The sequence below is a fragment of the Haematobia irritans genome, chromosome 5, assembly GCF_050003625.1.
Source record: "Haematobia irritans isolate KBUSLIRL chromosome 5, ASM5000362v1, whole genome shotgun sequence".
In the NCBI taxonomy this organism is placed as follows: domain Eukaryota; kingdom Metazoa; phylum Arthropoda; class Insecta; order Diptera; family Muscidae; genus Haematobia; species Haematobia irritans.
The window spans coordinates 58,487,266-58,503,994 of NC_134401.1; the positions used below are offsets into that span (position 1 = coordinate 58,487,266).

At 34.0% G+C, this 16,729-nt stretch overlaps 1 protein-coding gene across 1 annotated transcript in view; it reads right to left on the reverse strand.

Moving 5' to 3' along the window:
- Positions 1 to 16,729, reverse strand: part of fus (epithelial splicing regulatory protein fusilli) — a 153,422-nt gene that overhangs the window by 32,199 nt on the left and 104,494 nt on the right. The window contains 3 exon segments of the mRNA XM_075312153.1: positions 9,319 to 9,373; positions 9,454 to 9,543; positions 9,610 to 9,886. Of these exon segments, the coding sequence (XP_075168268.1) occupies positions 9,319 to 9,373; positions 9,454 to 9,543; positions 9,610 to 9,886 (422 nt within the window).

Genomic DNA, 16,729 nt, shown 5'->3' on the forward strand with positions numbered 1-16,729 from the left:
TAAAAGATTGGCCACTGTGGTCATATAAGTCCATATCGGGCGAACGATATATATGGGAGCTATTTAAATCTGAACCGATTTCTTCCAAAATTAATAGGGTTCTATTCTGAGCCAAAACACATACTTGTGCCAAATTTGAAGTCGATTGGGCTAAAACTGCGACCTAGACTTTGATTACAAAAATGTGTTCACGGACAGACGGACATGGCTATATCGACTCAGGAGCCCACCCTGAGCATTTTTGCCAAAAACACCATGTGTCTATCTCGTCTCCTTCTGGGTGTTGCAAACATATGCACTAACTTATAATACCCTGTTCCACAGTGTGCGCAGGGTATAAAAAGGATTTCAAATCAATATTTAGTGGATTTTGAGCCTAATGTGTATGAACTAATAGCACGTCCATTGTACTGAATGTAAAGTTGTACATCTTTATATGATTATTATAAACGTATCTTTAATTGTCTTTCAGTGGAATTAGAGCACCTAGATATAGCAAATATTGAGATATTATTTCATGCATTCTTGAATTGCTCTGAAATCACGTTTCTCTATAACAAAAAATCATAACCACCACGACTACCAAAACAAAGAAAAAATTGCTAAGATTAGCAAAAAGTTATCATAACACTTGAATTGCTGTCTACACTAACAGCAGTATCGGTCCGCCACATTTCTCAGCTTTAATGATTGTAATGGCTTACTAAAACAAAGCTGGCATGTTATTTAAACTCGAACGAAATTTCGATAAAACGTAAGGTTCTAATTGTGCAACAATTCGTATATTTTTCTTTAACACGTCAGTCCATAAAAAACAGAGCAAAATTTCCTCTCTCTCAATGATTAGTAAAATCAAAAATCTACTTGAGAAATCGAATATGCAGATTGATCAATATTGGACGATATCCATAATATTATTTTATTGTTTAGAGTTACCACCCCAAAAGAAAACGTAGAGGGGCCAAAATGGGAGCAGAAAACCAGGGTTTAATAGAATCTGTATTAGTTGGATCTTAAGATCATCTATAAGACAAATAGGAAAATTGGTCTATATGCAACGAATTAATAAAATATAGTACATTGAGCATTTTAATTAAAAGTTGGTCTTTTATGATTATGCGGATTAGAAAAATCGATTCATCAGTCACATCATAAAAATCAATTGCCACACTTATATTCTTATAGGTCTGATATAGCATAATTTTCAAAATTTCGCATACATGCATATGCAATATTTGACACATCTCTTTTCAAACTTTATATAAATCATCTGATAATTGCACCTTCATGACGCTCTTGATGTCTATTCGGTAGATCAGTTTATAACGTATCGATGCATACAATATTTGACACATATTTTTACTAGTCTGAAAGACCTTTAGATTTAAAATTCCTATATAATTGGATTAAAAAAAAACTTGTGACATCTGGAGGTTCATGAAAACAAATGGATTAAAATATGCACCGACATGCATACACCATGCGTAGATTCCACGCACATCGGCTAAAAATTAGACGCCCACATTAAATCGCACGTTCAGTTTTTAGAGATTCTACATTCAAACAGGCGCCGATATAAGTGGTTGAAGCCGAACAAAAATACCTCTAGTAGATCACCTATTAATAGTTGATATTTGGACAGTAGGAGAATCTTACCCGATTTTTTAAATTATGCTTATTAACTTCTTCGAGTAATATACAATTTGCTGGATGTGGAGGGGGTATTACCGAATACCGTACAAATAGAGAAGTTCATGCTATGGGATGAGAGAGGATCTCTCCCCAGTTCCGATCTTTTAAAAAACAAAGTAAATTCTTAGCCTAAATATTCATAAAAATATCTGAAAATCTAAATACACCCAGTATTGGCTTATATCGAGTACTGATATAGCGCATCTTTACGTTAGGTTATGGAATATCGGTAGTTCCTTATTTTAGGCTCACTTAGACAATTCTATCCATGATGATACCACAGGTGGTGAACTTCTCTCTATGTTTCAGTACACGCAAGCCCGAATCGCGTTTCGCTTTACTGTGAAATCACCACAACCGTTTTCGGTCCCAAATTCGGCCTATGGTAATTATTACCCCATGGCTAGAAACATCCTATATTTACTATATTGGCACTTACGTTTTTCAATATAACTACCGCACTGCCAACACCGAACTTTACACAGGCATTTTGTTTAATTAGTTCACAATTTTATTTTATTTAAAAAAATTACTCGACTTTTTTCCGAGATTGCATTTTACTCCTCTTCACCGCGAGTTCAATACAAAAAACATATTTTTTATTTATTTATTTTAGTTTGCTTTTTTCAATATTTCTGTTATTGTTTATTGGCACTTTGTCTCAGAAATCCGATAAGAAGCAATGCATTTTTGTTGCTGCTATGATCACTTTTTACTTCGTATTTCTTGGGTGTATATGGGGATATGATTTTGTTTCAAATTCGATGAAAAATCCAAAAGACCTTTTTTTCCCAAATGCCGTCGTCTATCTCGAGTTAAAGGGAAATCGCTACTGTCATAAGAATTGCTTAAGCCACGAGCACGTTTCAGATCGATAACGTATCTAGCTGGACAATACAATGTCGATGTTCATCGCCAAAGTATCTCTAACTATGCCGACCAGATAGAGAAATTGAGAGTAAAAGAGAGAAATTAGTTCAAAACAAGGTGCCCACTCAAGATCTTTGAGATTAACCATACATGCGAGAATTTCTGCAAGAGCGTCATAACTCAAAATTGAATTTTTGCTTGGTTTGCAAAAGAGTTTAAAAAAAATGTATTGAGAATAGTTAACACTAATACTTTATAGTTTAATTAGCTATTCAAGTTATTAAAATCCTTGACTAACAAAATTTATTGTGAGTTTCTGAGCACTTTTTCACCATTTTTGTTTTAAATTTTGAGTTAAGACGGTTTTGAAATAATGGATCGATATGTTCAATTTTCTCACACTCTCACTTTCAACATTGAAGAAAAAAGAGAACAAGACCACTCAAAGTGTTTCGCCTTTGAGTGGCGATCATCTTCAAGTGTCAAATTATTTTGAATTGTTTGTTGTATTTTTGTTTACATCCAGAGCTGATAATAATCGGAACATAGTCAAGTGGCAGTTTTGTGGTTGTTTGTTTGACTTAGTTTATGGTTCATCTTGGAACAAACAGTGAAGCAATTGCTCTTTGGATACCAAATGGGATATATACAGTGTGACTGAGCAATGGTTTCCCCTATAATCTGATAATCTTTGAGAGGAGAGTTTGAACTAAAGTTCTTATCAGGTGTCAACTGTATAACCCACCATGACATACCAGAAATTTATTGCTACCATGTGTATTTTATACATCCATTCTTTTACCATTTATATACTTTGGAGATGTAAACGATAGGAATATGAATGCATGGAGAATATAATACTAATTGCGATTTAGTTATTGGGAAAAAATGCAAATAGGAATACCACCTATATGCTACACCATGGATTCGAAACCTGAAGCATTGATGTAAAAAAATTATTTAAAAATTAAAAGATCAAATTGGAAAATGAGGGTGTTATTATTAAAGTTTTCAGGCTATGTGGCTGATATTTCGAACTTCTGTATAGAATATGTCCAAATTATAGTATATAAAGCGATGCATATTTAAGCGAGCATTATAGAAATTTGAACCGATTGTGAAAATCGTAGTAGTGTTGGAGCGTATTACCCTTTGCTAAATTAGAGTAAGATCGGTTACTAAATCAGCATATTGTACAAAATTGTTCGATCATTTGATGACACATATATATTTGAGCTATATCTGAATTCGATGTCAATTTTGCGTTAATCGATGTTACAAATGAAAAGAATATGGTCATATGTCTGATATTTGGAAGGTTAAGCCGAATATCACACCAAATTAATTTGCGGTAAATGTGATTGTGATCAGTAAATTAATAAGGGTAACAGGTTGGCTGATAAGTCCCCGGTCTGACACATAGATGGCGTCGCTAGTATTAAATGCATATTATTTTTATATAGTACCAACCTTCAAATGATTCGTGTCAAAATTTGACGTCTGTAAGTCAATTAGTTTGTGAGATAGAGCGTCTTTTGTGAAGCAACTTTTGTTATTGTGAAAAAAATTGAAAAAAAGGAATTTCGTGTTTTGATAAAATACTGTTTTCTGAAGGGAAAAAATACGGTGGAAGCAAAAACTTGGCTTGATAATGAGTTTCCGGACTCTGCCCCAGGGAAATTAACAATAATTGATTGGTATGCAAAATTCAAGCGTGGTGAAATGAGCACGGAGGACGGTGAACGCAGTGGACACCCGAAAGAGGTGGTTACCGACGAAAACATCAAAAAAATCCAAAAAATGATTTTGAATTACCGTAAAATGAAGTTGATCGAGATAGTAGAGGCCTTAAAGATATCAAAGGAACGTGTCGGTCATATCATTCATCAATATTTGGATATGCGGAAGCTCTGTGCAAAATGGGTGCCGCGCGAGATCACATTTGACCAAAAACAACAACGTGTTGATGATTCTGAGCGGTGTTTGCAGCTGTTAACTCGTAATACACCCGAGTTTTTCCGTCGATATGTGACAATGGATTAAACATGGCTCCATCACTACACTCCTGAGTCCAATCGACAGTCGGCTGAGTGGACAGCAACCTGTAAACCGTCTCCGAAGCGTGGAAAGACTCAAAAGTCCGCTGGCAAAGTAATGGCCTCTGTTTTTTTTGGGATGCGCATGGAATAATTTTTATCGATTATCTTGAGAAGGGAAAAACCATCAACAGTGACTATTATATGGCGTTATTGGAGCGTCTGAAGGTCTAAATCGCGGCAAAACGGCCCCCTATGAAGAAGAAAATAGTGTTGTTCCACCAAGACAACGCACCGTGCCACAAGTCATTGAGAACGATGGCAAAAATTCATGAATTGGGCTTCGAATTGCTTCCCCACCCACCGTATTCTCCAGATCTGGCCCCCAGCGCCTTTTTATACCCTACATCATAGGATGGGGGTATATTAACTTTGTCATTCCGTTTGTAACACATCGAAATATTGCTCTAAGACCCCATAAAGTATATATATTCTGGGTCGTGGTGAAATTCTGAGTCGATCTAAGCATGTCCGTCCGTCCGTCCGTCCGTCCGTCTGTTGAAATCACGCTAACTTCCGAACGAAACAAGCTATCGACTTGAAACTTGGCACAAGTAGTTGTTATCGATGTAGGTCGGATGGAATTGAAAATGGGCCATATCGGTCCACATTTACGTATAGCCCCCATATAAAGGGACCCTCAGATTTGGCTTGTGGAGCCTCTAACAGAAGCATATTTCATCCGATCCGGCTGAAATTTGGTATATGGTGTTGGTATATGGTCTCTAACAACCAAGCAAAAATTGGTCCACATCGGTCCATAATTATATATAGCCCCCATATAAACCGATCCCCAGATTTGGCTTGCGGAGCCTAAAAGAGAAGCAAATTTCATCCGATCCGGCTGAAATTTTGTACATGGTGTTGGTATATGGTCTCTAACAACCATGCAACAATTGGTCCACATCGGTCCATAATTATATATAGCGCCCATATAAACCGATCCCCAGATTTGGCTTGCGGAGCCTAAAAGAGAAGCAAATTTCATCCGATTCGGCTGAAATTTGGTACATGATGTTGGTATATGGTCTCTAACAACCATCCAAAAATTGGTCCACATCGGTCCATAATTATATATAGACCCCATATAAACCGATCTCCAGATTTGGCTTGCGAAGCCTCAAAGAGAAGCAAATTTCATCCAATTTGGTTGTAATTTGGAACATGGTGTTAGTATATGATCTTTAACAACCGTGCCAGAATTGGTCCATATCGGTCCATAATTATATATAGCCCCCATATAAAACATTCTCCAGATTTGACCTCCGGAGCCTCTTGGAGGAGCAAAATTCATCCGATCCGGTTCAAATTAGGCACGTGTTGTTAGTATATGGTCGCTAACAACCATACCAAAATTGGTCCAATCACACAAAAATTTGTCCATATCGGTTCATAATCATGGTTGCCACTAGAGCAAAAAATAATCTACCAAAATTTTATTTCTATAGAAAATTTTGTCAAAATTTTATTTCTATTGAAAATTTTGCCAAAATTTTATTTCTACAGAAAATTTTGTTAGAATTTTATTCGGTTCATAATAAAATTTTCATCATTGTCAAAATTTTATTTCTATAGAAAATTTTGTCAAAATTTTATTTCTATAGAAAATTTTGTTCAAATTTTATTCGGTTCATAATCATGGTTGCCACTCGAGCCAAAAATAATCTACCAAGATTTTATTTCTATAGAAAATTTTGTCAAAAGTTTATTTCTATAGAAAATTTTGTTAAAATTTTATTTCTGTAGAAATTTTTGTCAAAATTTTCTTTCTATAGAAAATTTTGTGAAAATTTTATTTCTATAGAAAATTTTGTTAACATTTTATTTCTGTAGAAAATTTTGTCAAAATTGTATGTCTACTTTGTCAAACTGAATTATATACGTATTTGATCGATCGTTTTTGATTTAATATATACCACGTATGGACTTACATACAATTTAGAAGATGGTGTTAGGAGGTTTTAAGATACCTTGCCATCGGCAAGCGTTACCGCAACTTAAGTAATTCGATTGTGGATGGCAGTGTTTAGATGAAGTTTCTACGCAATCCATGATGGAGGGTACATAAGCTTCGGCCTGGCCGAACTTACGGCCGTATATACTTGTTTTTTTGTAGATTATTTTTGGCTCTAGTGGCAACCATGATTATGAACCGATATGGACCAATTTTTGTGTGATTGGACCAATTTTGGTATGGTTGTTAGCGACCATATACTAACACCACGTTCCTAATTTGAACCGGATCGGATGAATTTTGCTCCTAGAAGAGTCTCCGGAGGTCAAATCTGGACAACGTTTTATATGGGGGCTATATATAATTATGGACCGATATGGACCAATTCTGGCACGGTTGATCATATTCTAACACCATGTTCCAAATTACAACCTGATCGGATGCAATTTGCTTCTATTTGAGGCTTCGCAAGCCAAATCTGGAGATCGGTTTATATGGGGTCTATATATAATTATGGACCGATGTGGACCAATTTTTGCATGGTTGTTAGAGACCATATACCAACATCATGTACCAAATTTCTGCCTGATCGGATGAAATTTGCTTCTCTTTGAGGCTCCGCAAGCCAAATCTGGGGATCGGTTTATATGGGGGCTATATATAATTATAGACCGATGTGGACCAATTTTTGCATGATTAGTCTCTAACAATCATGCAAAAACCATGGGGCTATTTAGGCCCCGCAAGCCAATTCTGGGGATCGGTTTATATGGGGGCTATTTATAATTATGGACCGATGTGGACCTATTTTTGCATGGTTGTTAGAGACCATATACTAACACCATATACCAAAGTTCAGCCAGATCGGATGAAATATGCTTCTGTTAGAGGCTCCACAAGCCAAATCTGAGGGTCCCTTTATATGGGGGCTATACGTAAAAGTGGACCGATATGGCCCATTTTCAATACCATCCGACCTACATCGATAACAACTACTTGTGCTAAGTTTCAAGTCGATAGCTAGTTTCGTTCGGAAGTTAGCGTGATTTCAACAGACGGACGGACGGACATGCTTAGATCGACTCAGAATTTCACCACGACCCAGAATATATATACTTTATGGGGTCTTAGAGCAATATTTCGATGTGTTACAAACGGAATGACAAAGTTATCTAATCTCAAAAGTCGGATGGATTTTGGAAGAGGGGCTTAAAATATCCTCACGATTGTGATTAGCATAAGTTAGTTCAGTTTTTTAATAAAATCAATTTTTTTACAAATTACTGACCGAGGGGGTTAAAATTTTGTCTGAATGTGTTCTAAAACTAAACTCTCGAATATACCAAAACTAAGTCCGATAGTAATTTATAGATCACACTTTTTAATGTCTTATAGATGATGAAGAAGCAAGGAGACCAGTCCTTATAAGGCCTATATCTACCTATTAGCTTATTTAATATATCCGTTTACGTCAGATTCTAAAATTCGGACAAAATTTACGATTTGTAAATGTTATAAACAAATAAAATTGGGATATCGTTCTATATAGAAACTATATCAAACTTGGAGAATCTTTGGTTTATTGTTGTGGCGTCAAATTAAATTTCTATTCGAGACCATACCAGAATACTATACTTTACCAATGCTTTTTTGCAACATGTTCGAAGACAAAGCAAAATTACTTGTACAAAATTTCAACACGATCTAAGGCTTCCATTTTTTAAAACATTTAAAATTTTTCCGTACCACCAAAAAGATACTAGTTATAGGTTAAGAAATGTACCTATTCATTTTGTATAACACATGTGTGTTTAATTTATTTTTTATTAAAACACTTAAACCATAATAAATTATAATTCAATGGGAGAGACCATATTTTTAAAAGACATAAATAATAAAAATAAAATCGATTGCAGTTAATAAAATAAAAACAACAGAAATTAAAATGTATTTGGAATTAATTTAATTAGACGCTGAGCAAATTGCTTCGGAAAATAAGCCTTTAAGAAATAAAGCCCCCAAAATGGAAATGAAATAATGCCCCAAGTTTTTGTTTTGTAACGAAATAAAGCCTCATTTTGAGTATGCAATAAAATCCCACAACAATAACGAAAACTATCATGAAGCATGAAATAGGGCCTAATGGCGATTGATTTTATTATCAAAAACAAAATATTTATTGATCTCTGAGCAAATATTGTACAACAAAGTCAATTTTTGAGCAGTAAAAATCTGTTCAAAAAATAAAGCAACAAAAACATGCCTTGTTTGAAATGTCATAAAATATATTCTATAATCTCAACTTCATTTCAAATTTAATTAAATTATAATAACTCAGCATGTACTATTATTAAATTCCTTTATAAACGTAAAATTTTGAATATATTTTAATAAAGTAAGTTGTTAAATAAATACATACAAAAGTTTGATGCAATTACTTTAAAACTCACTATCTTTATCTATAATAACGACGAAAACCTAAGCCTCACCTTAGCCTACGTATACGAACTAAAGTTCATTTGGATTTTTAGTACAAATTACAGAATTTATTAAAATCATACATGAAAATTACGTTACTTGCTTTGAATGATTGTTGCTATTAAACAAAAAAGCCGGTTATTTTTATTGATTTGACATACAAATTTACATGCAAACAATTTCACTATTTATCGTTAATTGTTTGATAGATGATGTAAAGTGACTTACCAAATTCCAGGTTCTAACACTAAGCTAACAGTTTCATTTGCAGTAAATTTATGACCTAAAAATAAATAAAAATATTTATAAATTCACAAATTTCCAACGGGCTTAAGAATGCCAGTGATTTTTCTCAAGTCTTACCTGCTTTGAGCAAATGTTGAATTGCTGAGACCATATCACGAGATTCACGGATATAAAAATCCGTATCATCAATGGTTGTGATGTTCAATTCTGTAAGGGTAAGGGAATTAATAAAAAAATTTCGAGAAACCAAAGTGCAAAACTCATTTCACTCACCATTGATTATTTCGGCTATACTTTGAGCGGGGTTTACCATGGGCATTTGTAGCATTTTCTTAACATCTTTGACAGGCACCAGGGCCCGTGACAAATCGCCAGATTTGAAAATTGCATACTCTTTGCGTAGATCACTAAATTTGTTGTAGTATGAGGGCAAATCGATATCTTTGACACAGGCCTCACGATGTAAACACTGGCGCAGGGGTAATTGACCATCGGTGACTATTTTGAAATCCGTATCAAACAATGACAAGGATCGTAGGTATTCGTCGAACTGCAATAAAAATAGAGAATATTTGAAATTAATAATTGAATAGTTGTTGTTGTTCAATGTTGCGAATTAGAGCGAACTATTATTTTTATCGCGCATGGGAGGGCGAGTTTTAACGTGGTTTCACATCGATGTTTGATATCGCTTTTGAGCCACATAGGACAAAGTATCAAGAATACACGATCTCGTAGTAGCAGACGTGCGTCTGAAATAGTAAGGGTACTTAAAAAAGTCTCTCGTACGAATATCAATCGCATGAGGAGCAAGATTGGCCTATCGAATACTGTGACATTTGCGACATACATCTACGGCGGTATAATACGTATGTCGCAAACATCGTAAACCTAATGTAAAAAACCTACATGTGAATAAAATAAATTATGAATTTTAATAATTTTTTTGGTCGCATTTTCTTCTTAAAATAAATTGTAATTTTTATTCAGGTTGGCAGAATCTATAAACTTTAAATAATAGCTATTACTAAATATATTTTACTGAATATTGTTAAACTTCATCCTCGCTCTAGAAATCTTTGTGATTTTCACAAAAATCTCCATTTTGGTTTATACACCCTCAAAAAAAATCGCTTCTCTAACATATGTTCCAAACATATTTTGCAGGAAGCACATATATTATTGGATACTGCCGAAACATTAATATGTTTGTTTTATGTGAACATATTATATGTTTGGAAGCATTTTGAGCCCAAAAATATTATATGCTTGGAAGAATTTTCCCCAAAGAAGACTGTGCTCATTCCCTAACATAATTTTCACTTCCACGAAATTTTTAGTTCTTGGTACCTTTTTCCGTAATACAAATAATGTTGAAGAAATTATTCAATTTTATAATTTTTTTTTTAAATTTTACCTTTCGCCTGGACGGAGAATCGAACCGAGGACCATACAGTTTGTAAGCCAACACACTATCCACTGGGCTACGTAGCAGTTATAGTCACCAGTAGACAATTATCGTTATAAGTTACATTTATATAGCATAGTTTGCAGCGCCCACGAGCCCATGCAAACATAACATTATTTAAAAGAAACATATATTTATTGGCCACGTGGAGCAGTGGTTAGCATGTCTGCCTTGCATGCAAAGGGTCGTGGGTTCAATTCCTGCTCCGATCGAACCAATGTTTTTTTTTTGTAATTTAGATATTTATACTAAAGGGTGATTTGTTAAGAGCTTGATAACTTTTTTTTAAAAAAAAAAACGCATAAAATTTGCAAAATCTCATCGGTTCTTTATTTGAAACGTTAGATTGTTCCATGACATTTACTTTTTGAAGATAATTTCATTTAAATGTTGACCGCGGCTGCGTCTTAGGTGGTCCATTCGGAAAGTCCAATTTTGGGCAACTTTTTCGAGCATTTGGGCCGGAATAGCCCGAATTTCTTCGGAAATGTTGTCTTCCAAAGCTGGAATAGTTGCTGGCTTATTTCTGTAGACTTTAGACTTGACGTAGCCCCACAAAAAATAGTCTAAAGGCGTCAAATCGCATGATCTTGGTGGCCAACTTACCGGTCCATTTCTTGAGATGAATTGTTCTCCGAAGTTTTCCCTCAAAATGGCCATAGAATCGCGAGCTGTGTGGCATGTAGCGCCATCTTGTTGAAACCACATGTCAACCAAGTTCAGTTCTTCCATTTTTGGCAACAAAAAGTTTGTTAGCATCGAACGATAGCGATCGCCATTCACCGTAACGTTGCGTCCAACAGCATCTTTGAAAAAATACGGTCCAATGATTCAACCAGCGTACAAACCACACCAAACAGTGCATTTTTCGGGATGCATGGGCAGTTCTTGAACGGCTTCTGGTTGCTATTCACTCCAAATGCGGCAATTTTGCTTATTTACGTAGCCATTCAACCAGAAATGAGCCTCATCGCTGAACAAAATTTGTCGATAAAAAAGCGGATTTTCTGCCAACTTTTCTAGGGCCCATTCACTGAAAATTCGACGTTGTGGCAGATCGTTCGGCTTCAGTTCTTGCACGAGCTGTATTTTATACGGTTTTACACCAAGATCTTTGCGTAAAATCTTCCATGTGGTCGAATAACACAAACCCAATTGCTGCGATCGGCGGCGAATCGACATTTCACGGTCTTCAGCAACACTCTCAGAAACAGACGCAATATTCTCTTCTGTACGCACTGTACGCATTCGTGTGGTTGGTTTAATGTCCAATAAAGTAAACTGAGTGCGAAACTTGGTCACAATCGCATTAATTGTTTGCTCACTTGGTCGATTATGTAGACCATAAATCGGACGTAAAGCGCGAAACACATTTCGAACCGAACACTGATTTTGGTAATAAAATTCAATGATTTGCAAGCGTTGCTCGTTAGTAAGTCTATTCATGATGAAATGTCAAAGCATACTGAGCATCTTTCTCTTTGACACCATGTCTGAAATCCCACGTGATCTGTCAAATACTAATGCATGAAAATCCTAACCTCAAAAGAATCACCCTTTATATTAAATTTTTATAATGAAACTTCGAAATGTGGGTTATTAAAGATTTACAGTCAGAAACAGTGCTTGATATAAACGAAATGGCTTTTGAATAAAATATTATTATTTTTTTGCAAAAATAACAATTTTATAACAAAAAACTGTTTTTGGTATAAAAGTTTGAAATTTTGGAAGAAAATCAAAAACTCTAACAAAAGAAGTGTATAAACATACATAAATAATTTTATAATGTACACATAAATTTATTTAGGCGTGAACAGTTTTTTACAAGAATTTAATACTATTTTAAATGCCTTTAAAACTTTTCGTGTTTTGTACTCAATTTCACTTTTGCCTTTAAGGCCGTTAAAAATGTGTATCCATAATGCCAAAATGATAAACAAAACACTTGTCCACACATACATAAAATTCTCCTCTTAAGGCGAAAACACATGCTATTTGTTTCAAATCTCTATGCTCTTGGTTCCGAATGTCTATTCTCTTTACTCCGAATACTCATTCTAATATTCAAATTAAATAATATTTAGAGTTAAGCATATCAAATTTTTGGCCTTATCATAAAGCAGTTTTCGGATACAACATACAACTGTTTCACAGAAATTGTAAACATATATATGTTTACTCGAAATTTGTAAATTTATATATGTTTACATTCACACATATTATTTTTATGAAACATTCATGCCCCAAACATAATATATTTTAACATATTAACATATGTGTCCCAAACATTTAGTGTTAGTTTAGAAACATTACATGTTGACACTTAAATATATTTTGTTTAAAAATTGTGCCCGAAACACATTTTGTTTATATCGGAGCATATGAAAAACATATTTTTCTAACAGTGTAAGAACTTTTTATTCCATATATCCCTACACTCAGAAAATTGAACGTCGTAACTACAAGTAAATTCCATAATACTGAGTAGTTCAAAATTTTACTCACAGTTAGTTAAATTTAACTATTGATGAACAAAATTAACTCAGTGGAAGTGAATAGAACTTACGGCTATTGCCAGCAAAATGGTTAAGAACTCCCAATGAGTTCGTAAATGGACTGAAGCAAATGTAATAATAGGGAATACGTATTTTCTCGAACGTACGAAAAAAAATAGACACCCTTGACTGTATGTGTTAATGAACACCTGCAGCCAAGCATGGAAATAACCCTACGGGAAATTGGTGCAAATTGAACTGATGGACCCATCACAGAACTAGAACAATTTTTAAATAGTCGTAATTTATTGATTTCCGTACTCGCTTGATATTAAAATCTTTTGGTGAAATAAAATTATCAGAATAACCTATTGTTCGACATATTTCAAATGTTCGAATGCGATTCGGATGCTCAAACTGAAAGATTTTTCTAAGAGTTTGTCTGAGTGTGGGTCCTGAGGATCTGTCTATGGAGTGCTCCTGCTAAATTGTCCCAGGATATGTCCTTTGGAATGAGTCCAAGACGTGTCCTATAGTGTAAATTTACCCCGTCCATGACAAACCCATATTAAAGTGACCGGTCCCTTCCATACATTTTGACCAGAACTGAAACTGGTCCATACACACCAGGGACTAGTCCTGTACCGGTCCTGTGGTTGTTCCATTTCCCGTAGGTAATAAACAAAGTCACATTTGGTTGTTTATGAGTATAAGAGCCCAGAGGATAGTGTGTATAGTTATAAAACTGATGGTACGCGGTTCGATCCTCCGTCCGGACAAAAGGTAAACTTTTATAAAATGACAAAAATAAAATCTACAAATGATTCTAAAGGATTTGTACTACAGAAGAGTAAGTGAACCCTCCATGAAGCTAAAGCCAATTTCACTCTAGTTTATTACATGAAAATTATTATATTTAAGTTAAAGTATATGATAAAAAAATATGAGAAAAATTTTAAATTTTAATATTTTTGTGTCCATTCGTTTTGTTTGTGTATTAACAAATTTACAAGCATTAAATAAACCGTTATTAAATTTAAAAGGGGAAAATTATACAAAAATTAGCTATATTTTAAATTCAAATTTAATTATCATTATTCATAATCGATAAGCCAACATAGGCTAAAATGATTACACAGTAAAATACTTCATGACACTACCAAATATTGAATTCAATTAACTTATTCTATAACAACCTAATTTTATAAAATACAAACTAAACTGAATATAACAATCGCTCTGCATCTATAAATCCTAAAAAATAATTCTGAATTTTTTAAAACTTTATATTGTAACAAAAATGCGCACATCTTGAACTTCGTATAGTGCTAAAGATACATTTGCAATTTTGAACTTCAAACTACGATAATAAATAAAGAAAAAATTTCTTAAATTATTGATTAAAAATTAATTGATTTGTGCTGCACACTCAATTAATTTAATAGGTTAGGTTAGATGGCAGCCTGATGTATCAGGCTCACTTAGACTATTCAGTCCATTGTGATACCACATGATTATCACTGAGTGCTGCCCGATTCCATGTTAAGCTCAATAACAAGGGACCTCCTTTTTATAGCCGAGTCCGAACGGCGTTCCACATTGCAGTGAAACCACTTAGAGAAGCTTTGAAACCCTCAGAAATGTCACCAGCATTACTGAGGTGGGATAATCCACCGCTGAAAAACTTTTTGGTGTTCGGTCGAAGCAGGAATCGAACCCACGACTTTGTGTATGCTAGGCGGGCATGCTAACCATTGCACCACGGTGGCTCCCTGTACTATTGACGTGTAAAGTGTGGTTTTTATACCTTTTTATTAAATTCTAAAACAGTACCTTTTTACTAAATTCGAAAAACGTTGTAGTAAATAGTTGTCAATATTAACTTGCTTACACTAAACTAGATAAAATTAAATTTAATAAAATAAATATTGCATCCCCACTAATTATGAAGCGAAGGTTTTGAAACTCAACAAAGCATAATTTTAGACTCTCACATATCATAACATCTCACAACTTCTCAGAATGACATGTAATGGGATAGAATCTTTAAAAGATTTTAGTCATTTTTAAAACTGCGCCTTAAAGTATGCCATAATTTTCTATCGTAAATTAATCGACTATAATTTATTGGGCAAAGTGTGTCATCCAAATCTATGACGATATAACTAGTGAATCCAGAGTCTATACTATAGTTCTAGAATCGATACGTCTGGTACAAAAATTAAAAGGTTCATGTTGTTAAAAAAAAGAGTGATTTTATATTGTACTCTATGAACAATTAAGACAATGCGAAAAAAAAAACAAACAACTTAATAAACATAATTAAAAGAAGTATATACGACCGTAACTTCGAAACGCCATAAGTGATACTGAAATAATGGACTGTCACTATTCCTAACCTAACCTAACCCCAACTCCTAAAATGTTGTTGCTGAGTATATTTACCAGAGATATATAATTTCAATATAATCGTTTACCATCCGTTCTTAGGCCAATAAGACAGTAATTTTTTCACCATCATTAAACCAGTTTCACACAATGACCGTTGAATGACGTACAAAACCCTATGCAACTATTGTGATAAATTGAAGGTTCTTCATATCCATACAATCGTTTTGATAAAATCAATATTCATTATATAAACAATTACTATTAATAATAATTGATTATTTTTAGAGAAATTATAGACCATTATTAACATATTGAACATTGTATTAAATAGTTTGTGTTATCCACATATGTACTGAATGAAACCTGCGGAGGACAAATATATTCATGACTCTCAGCTTTAAATCCTGAGTATTGTTCAATAGAAAAGTAAAATATGTAATATAATTTATTTTAATTAATATACTCGTAGTTATGTTTTTGTTTGTGCTAAATAGAATAGAAATGCAAATGTGAAACAAATAACTATAGAATTATGTGAGGAGTCAAGAGGTGCTTAAAACACCACACACTTGATTTCAAACTCTAATGATTAAGAGTTAAGAGTGAATACTCTGGAACCTTGACATCATAATTATACAATGAACGACAATTCGCACTATGATTACCTTCTCAACTAACAACTGAAGCTACAAATGACTCTACAAATCCGTATAAAAATGCATTCAATGGCAGCATGAGATTCATCTAATCCTACAACTGGAAATAGCAAACTGAAAATCCCCCCTATGCAAGTTTTCAATTTTCAAAATTGATTTTAGCAAAAAAAAAATTGTATTATTTATTTGCATTGTTGTTACCTTGCTATCTATGTGACTGTCTTTATTTGCTATTCATTCCATAAATTAAGGTAAAGAGTGTTTATAACCAACACTCGAAAATGAGCCTAACACTTGACACTTGAGCAAAATGCAAATTTATTTTGTTTTATGACATTTGCATGTTGCGCATGCGCATCTTTGGGCTTTTCGTACTAGAT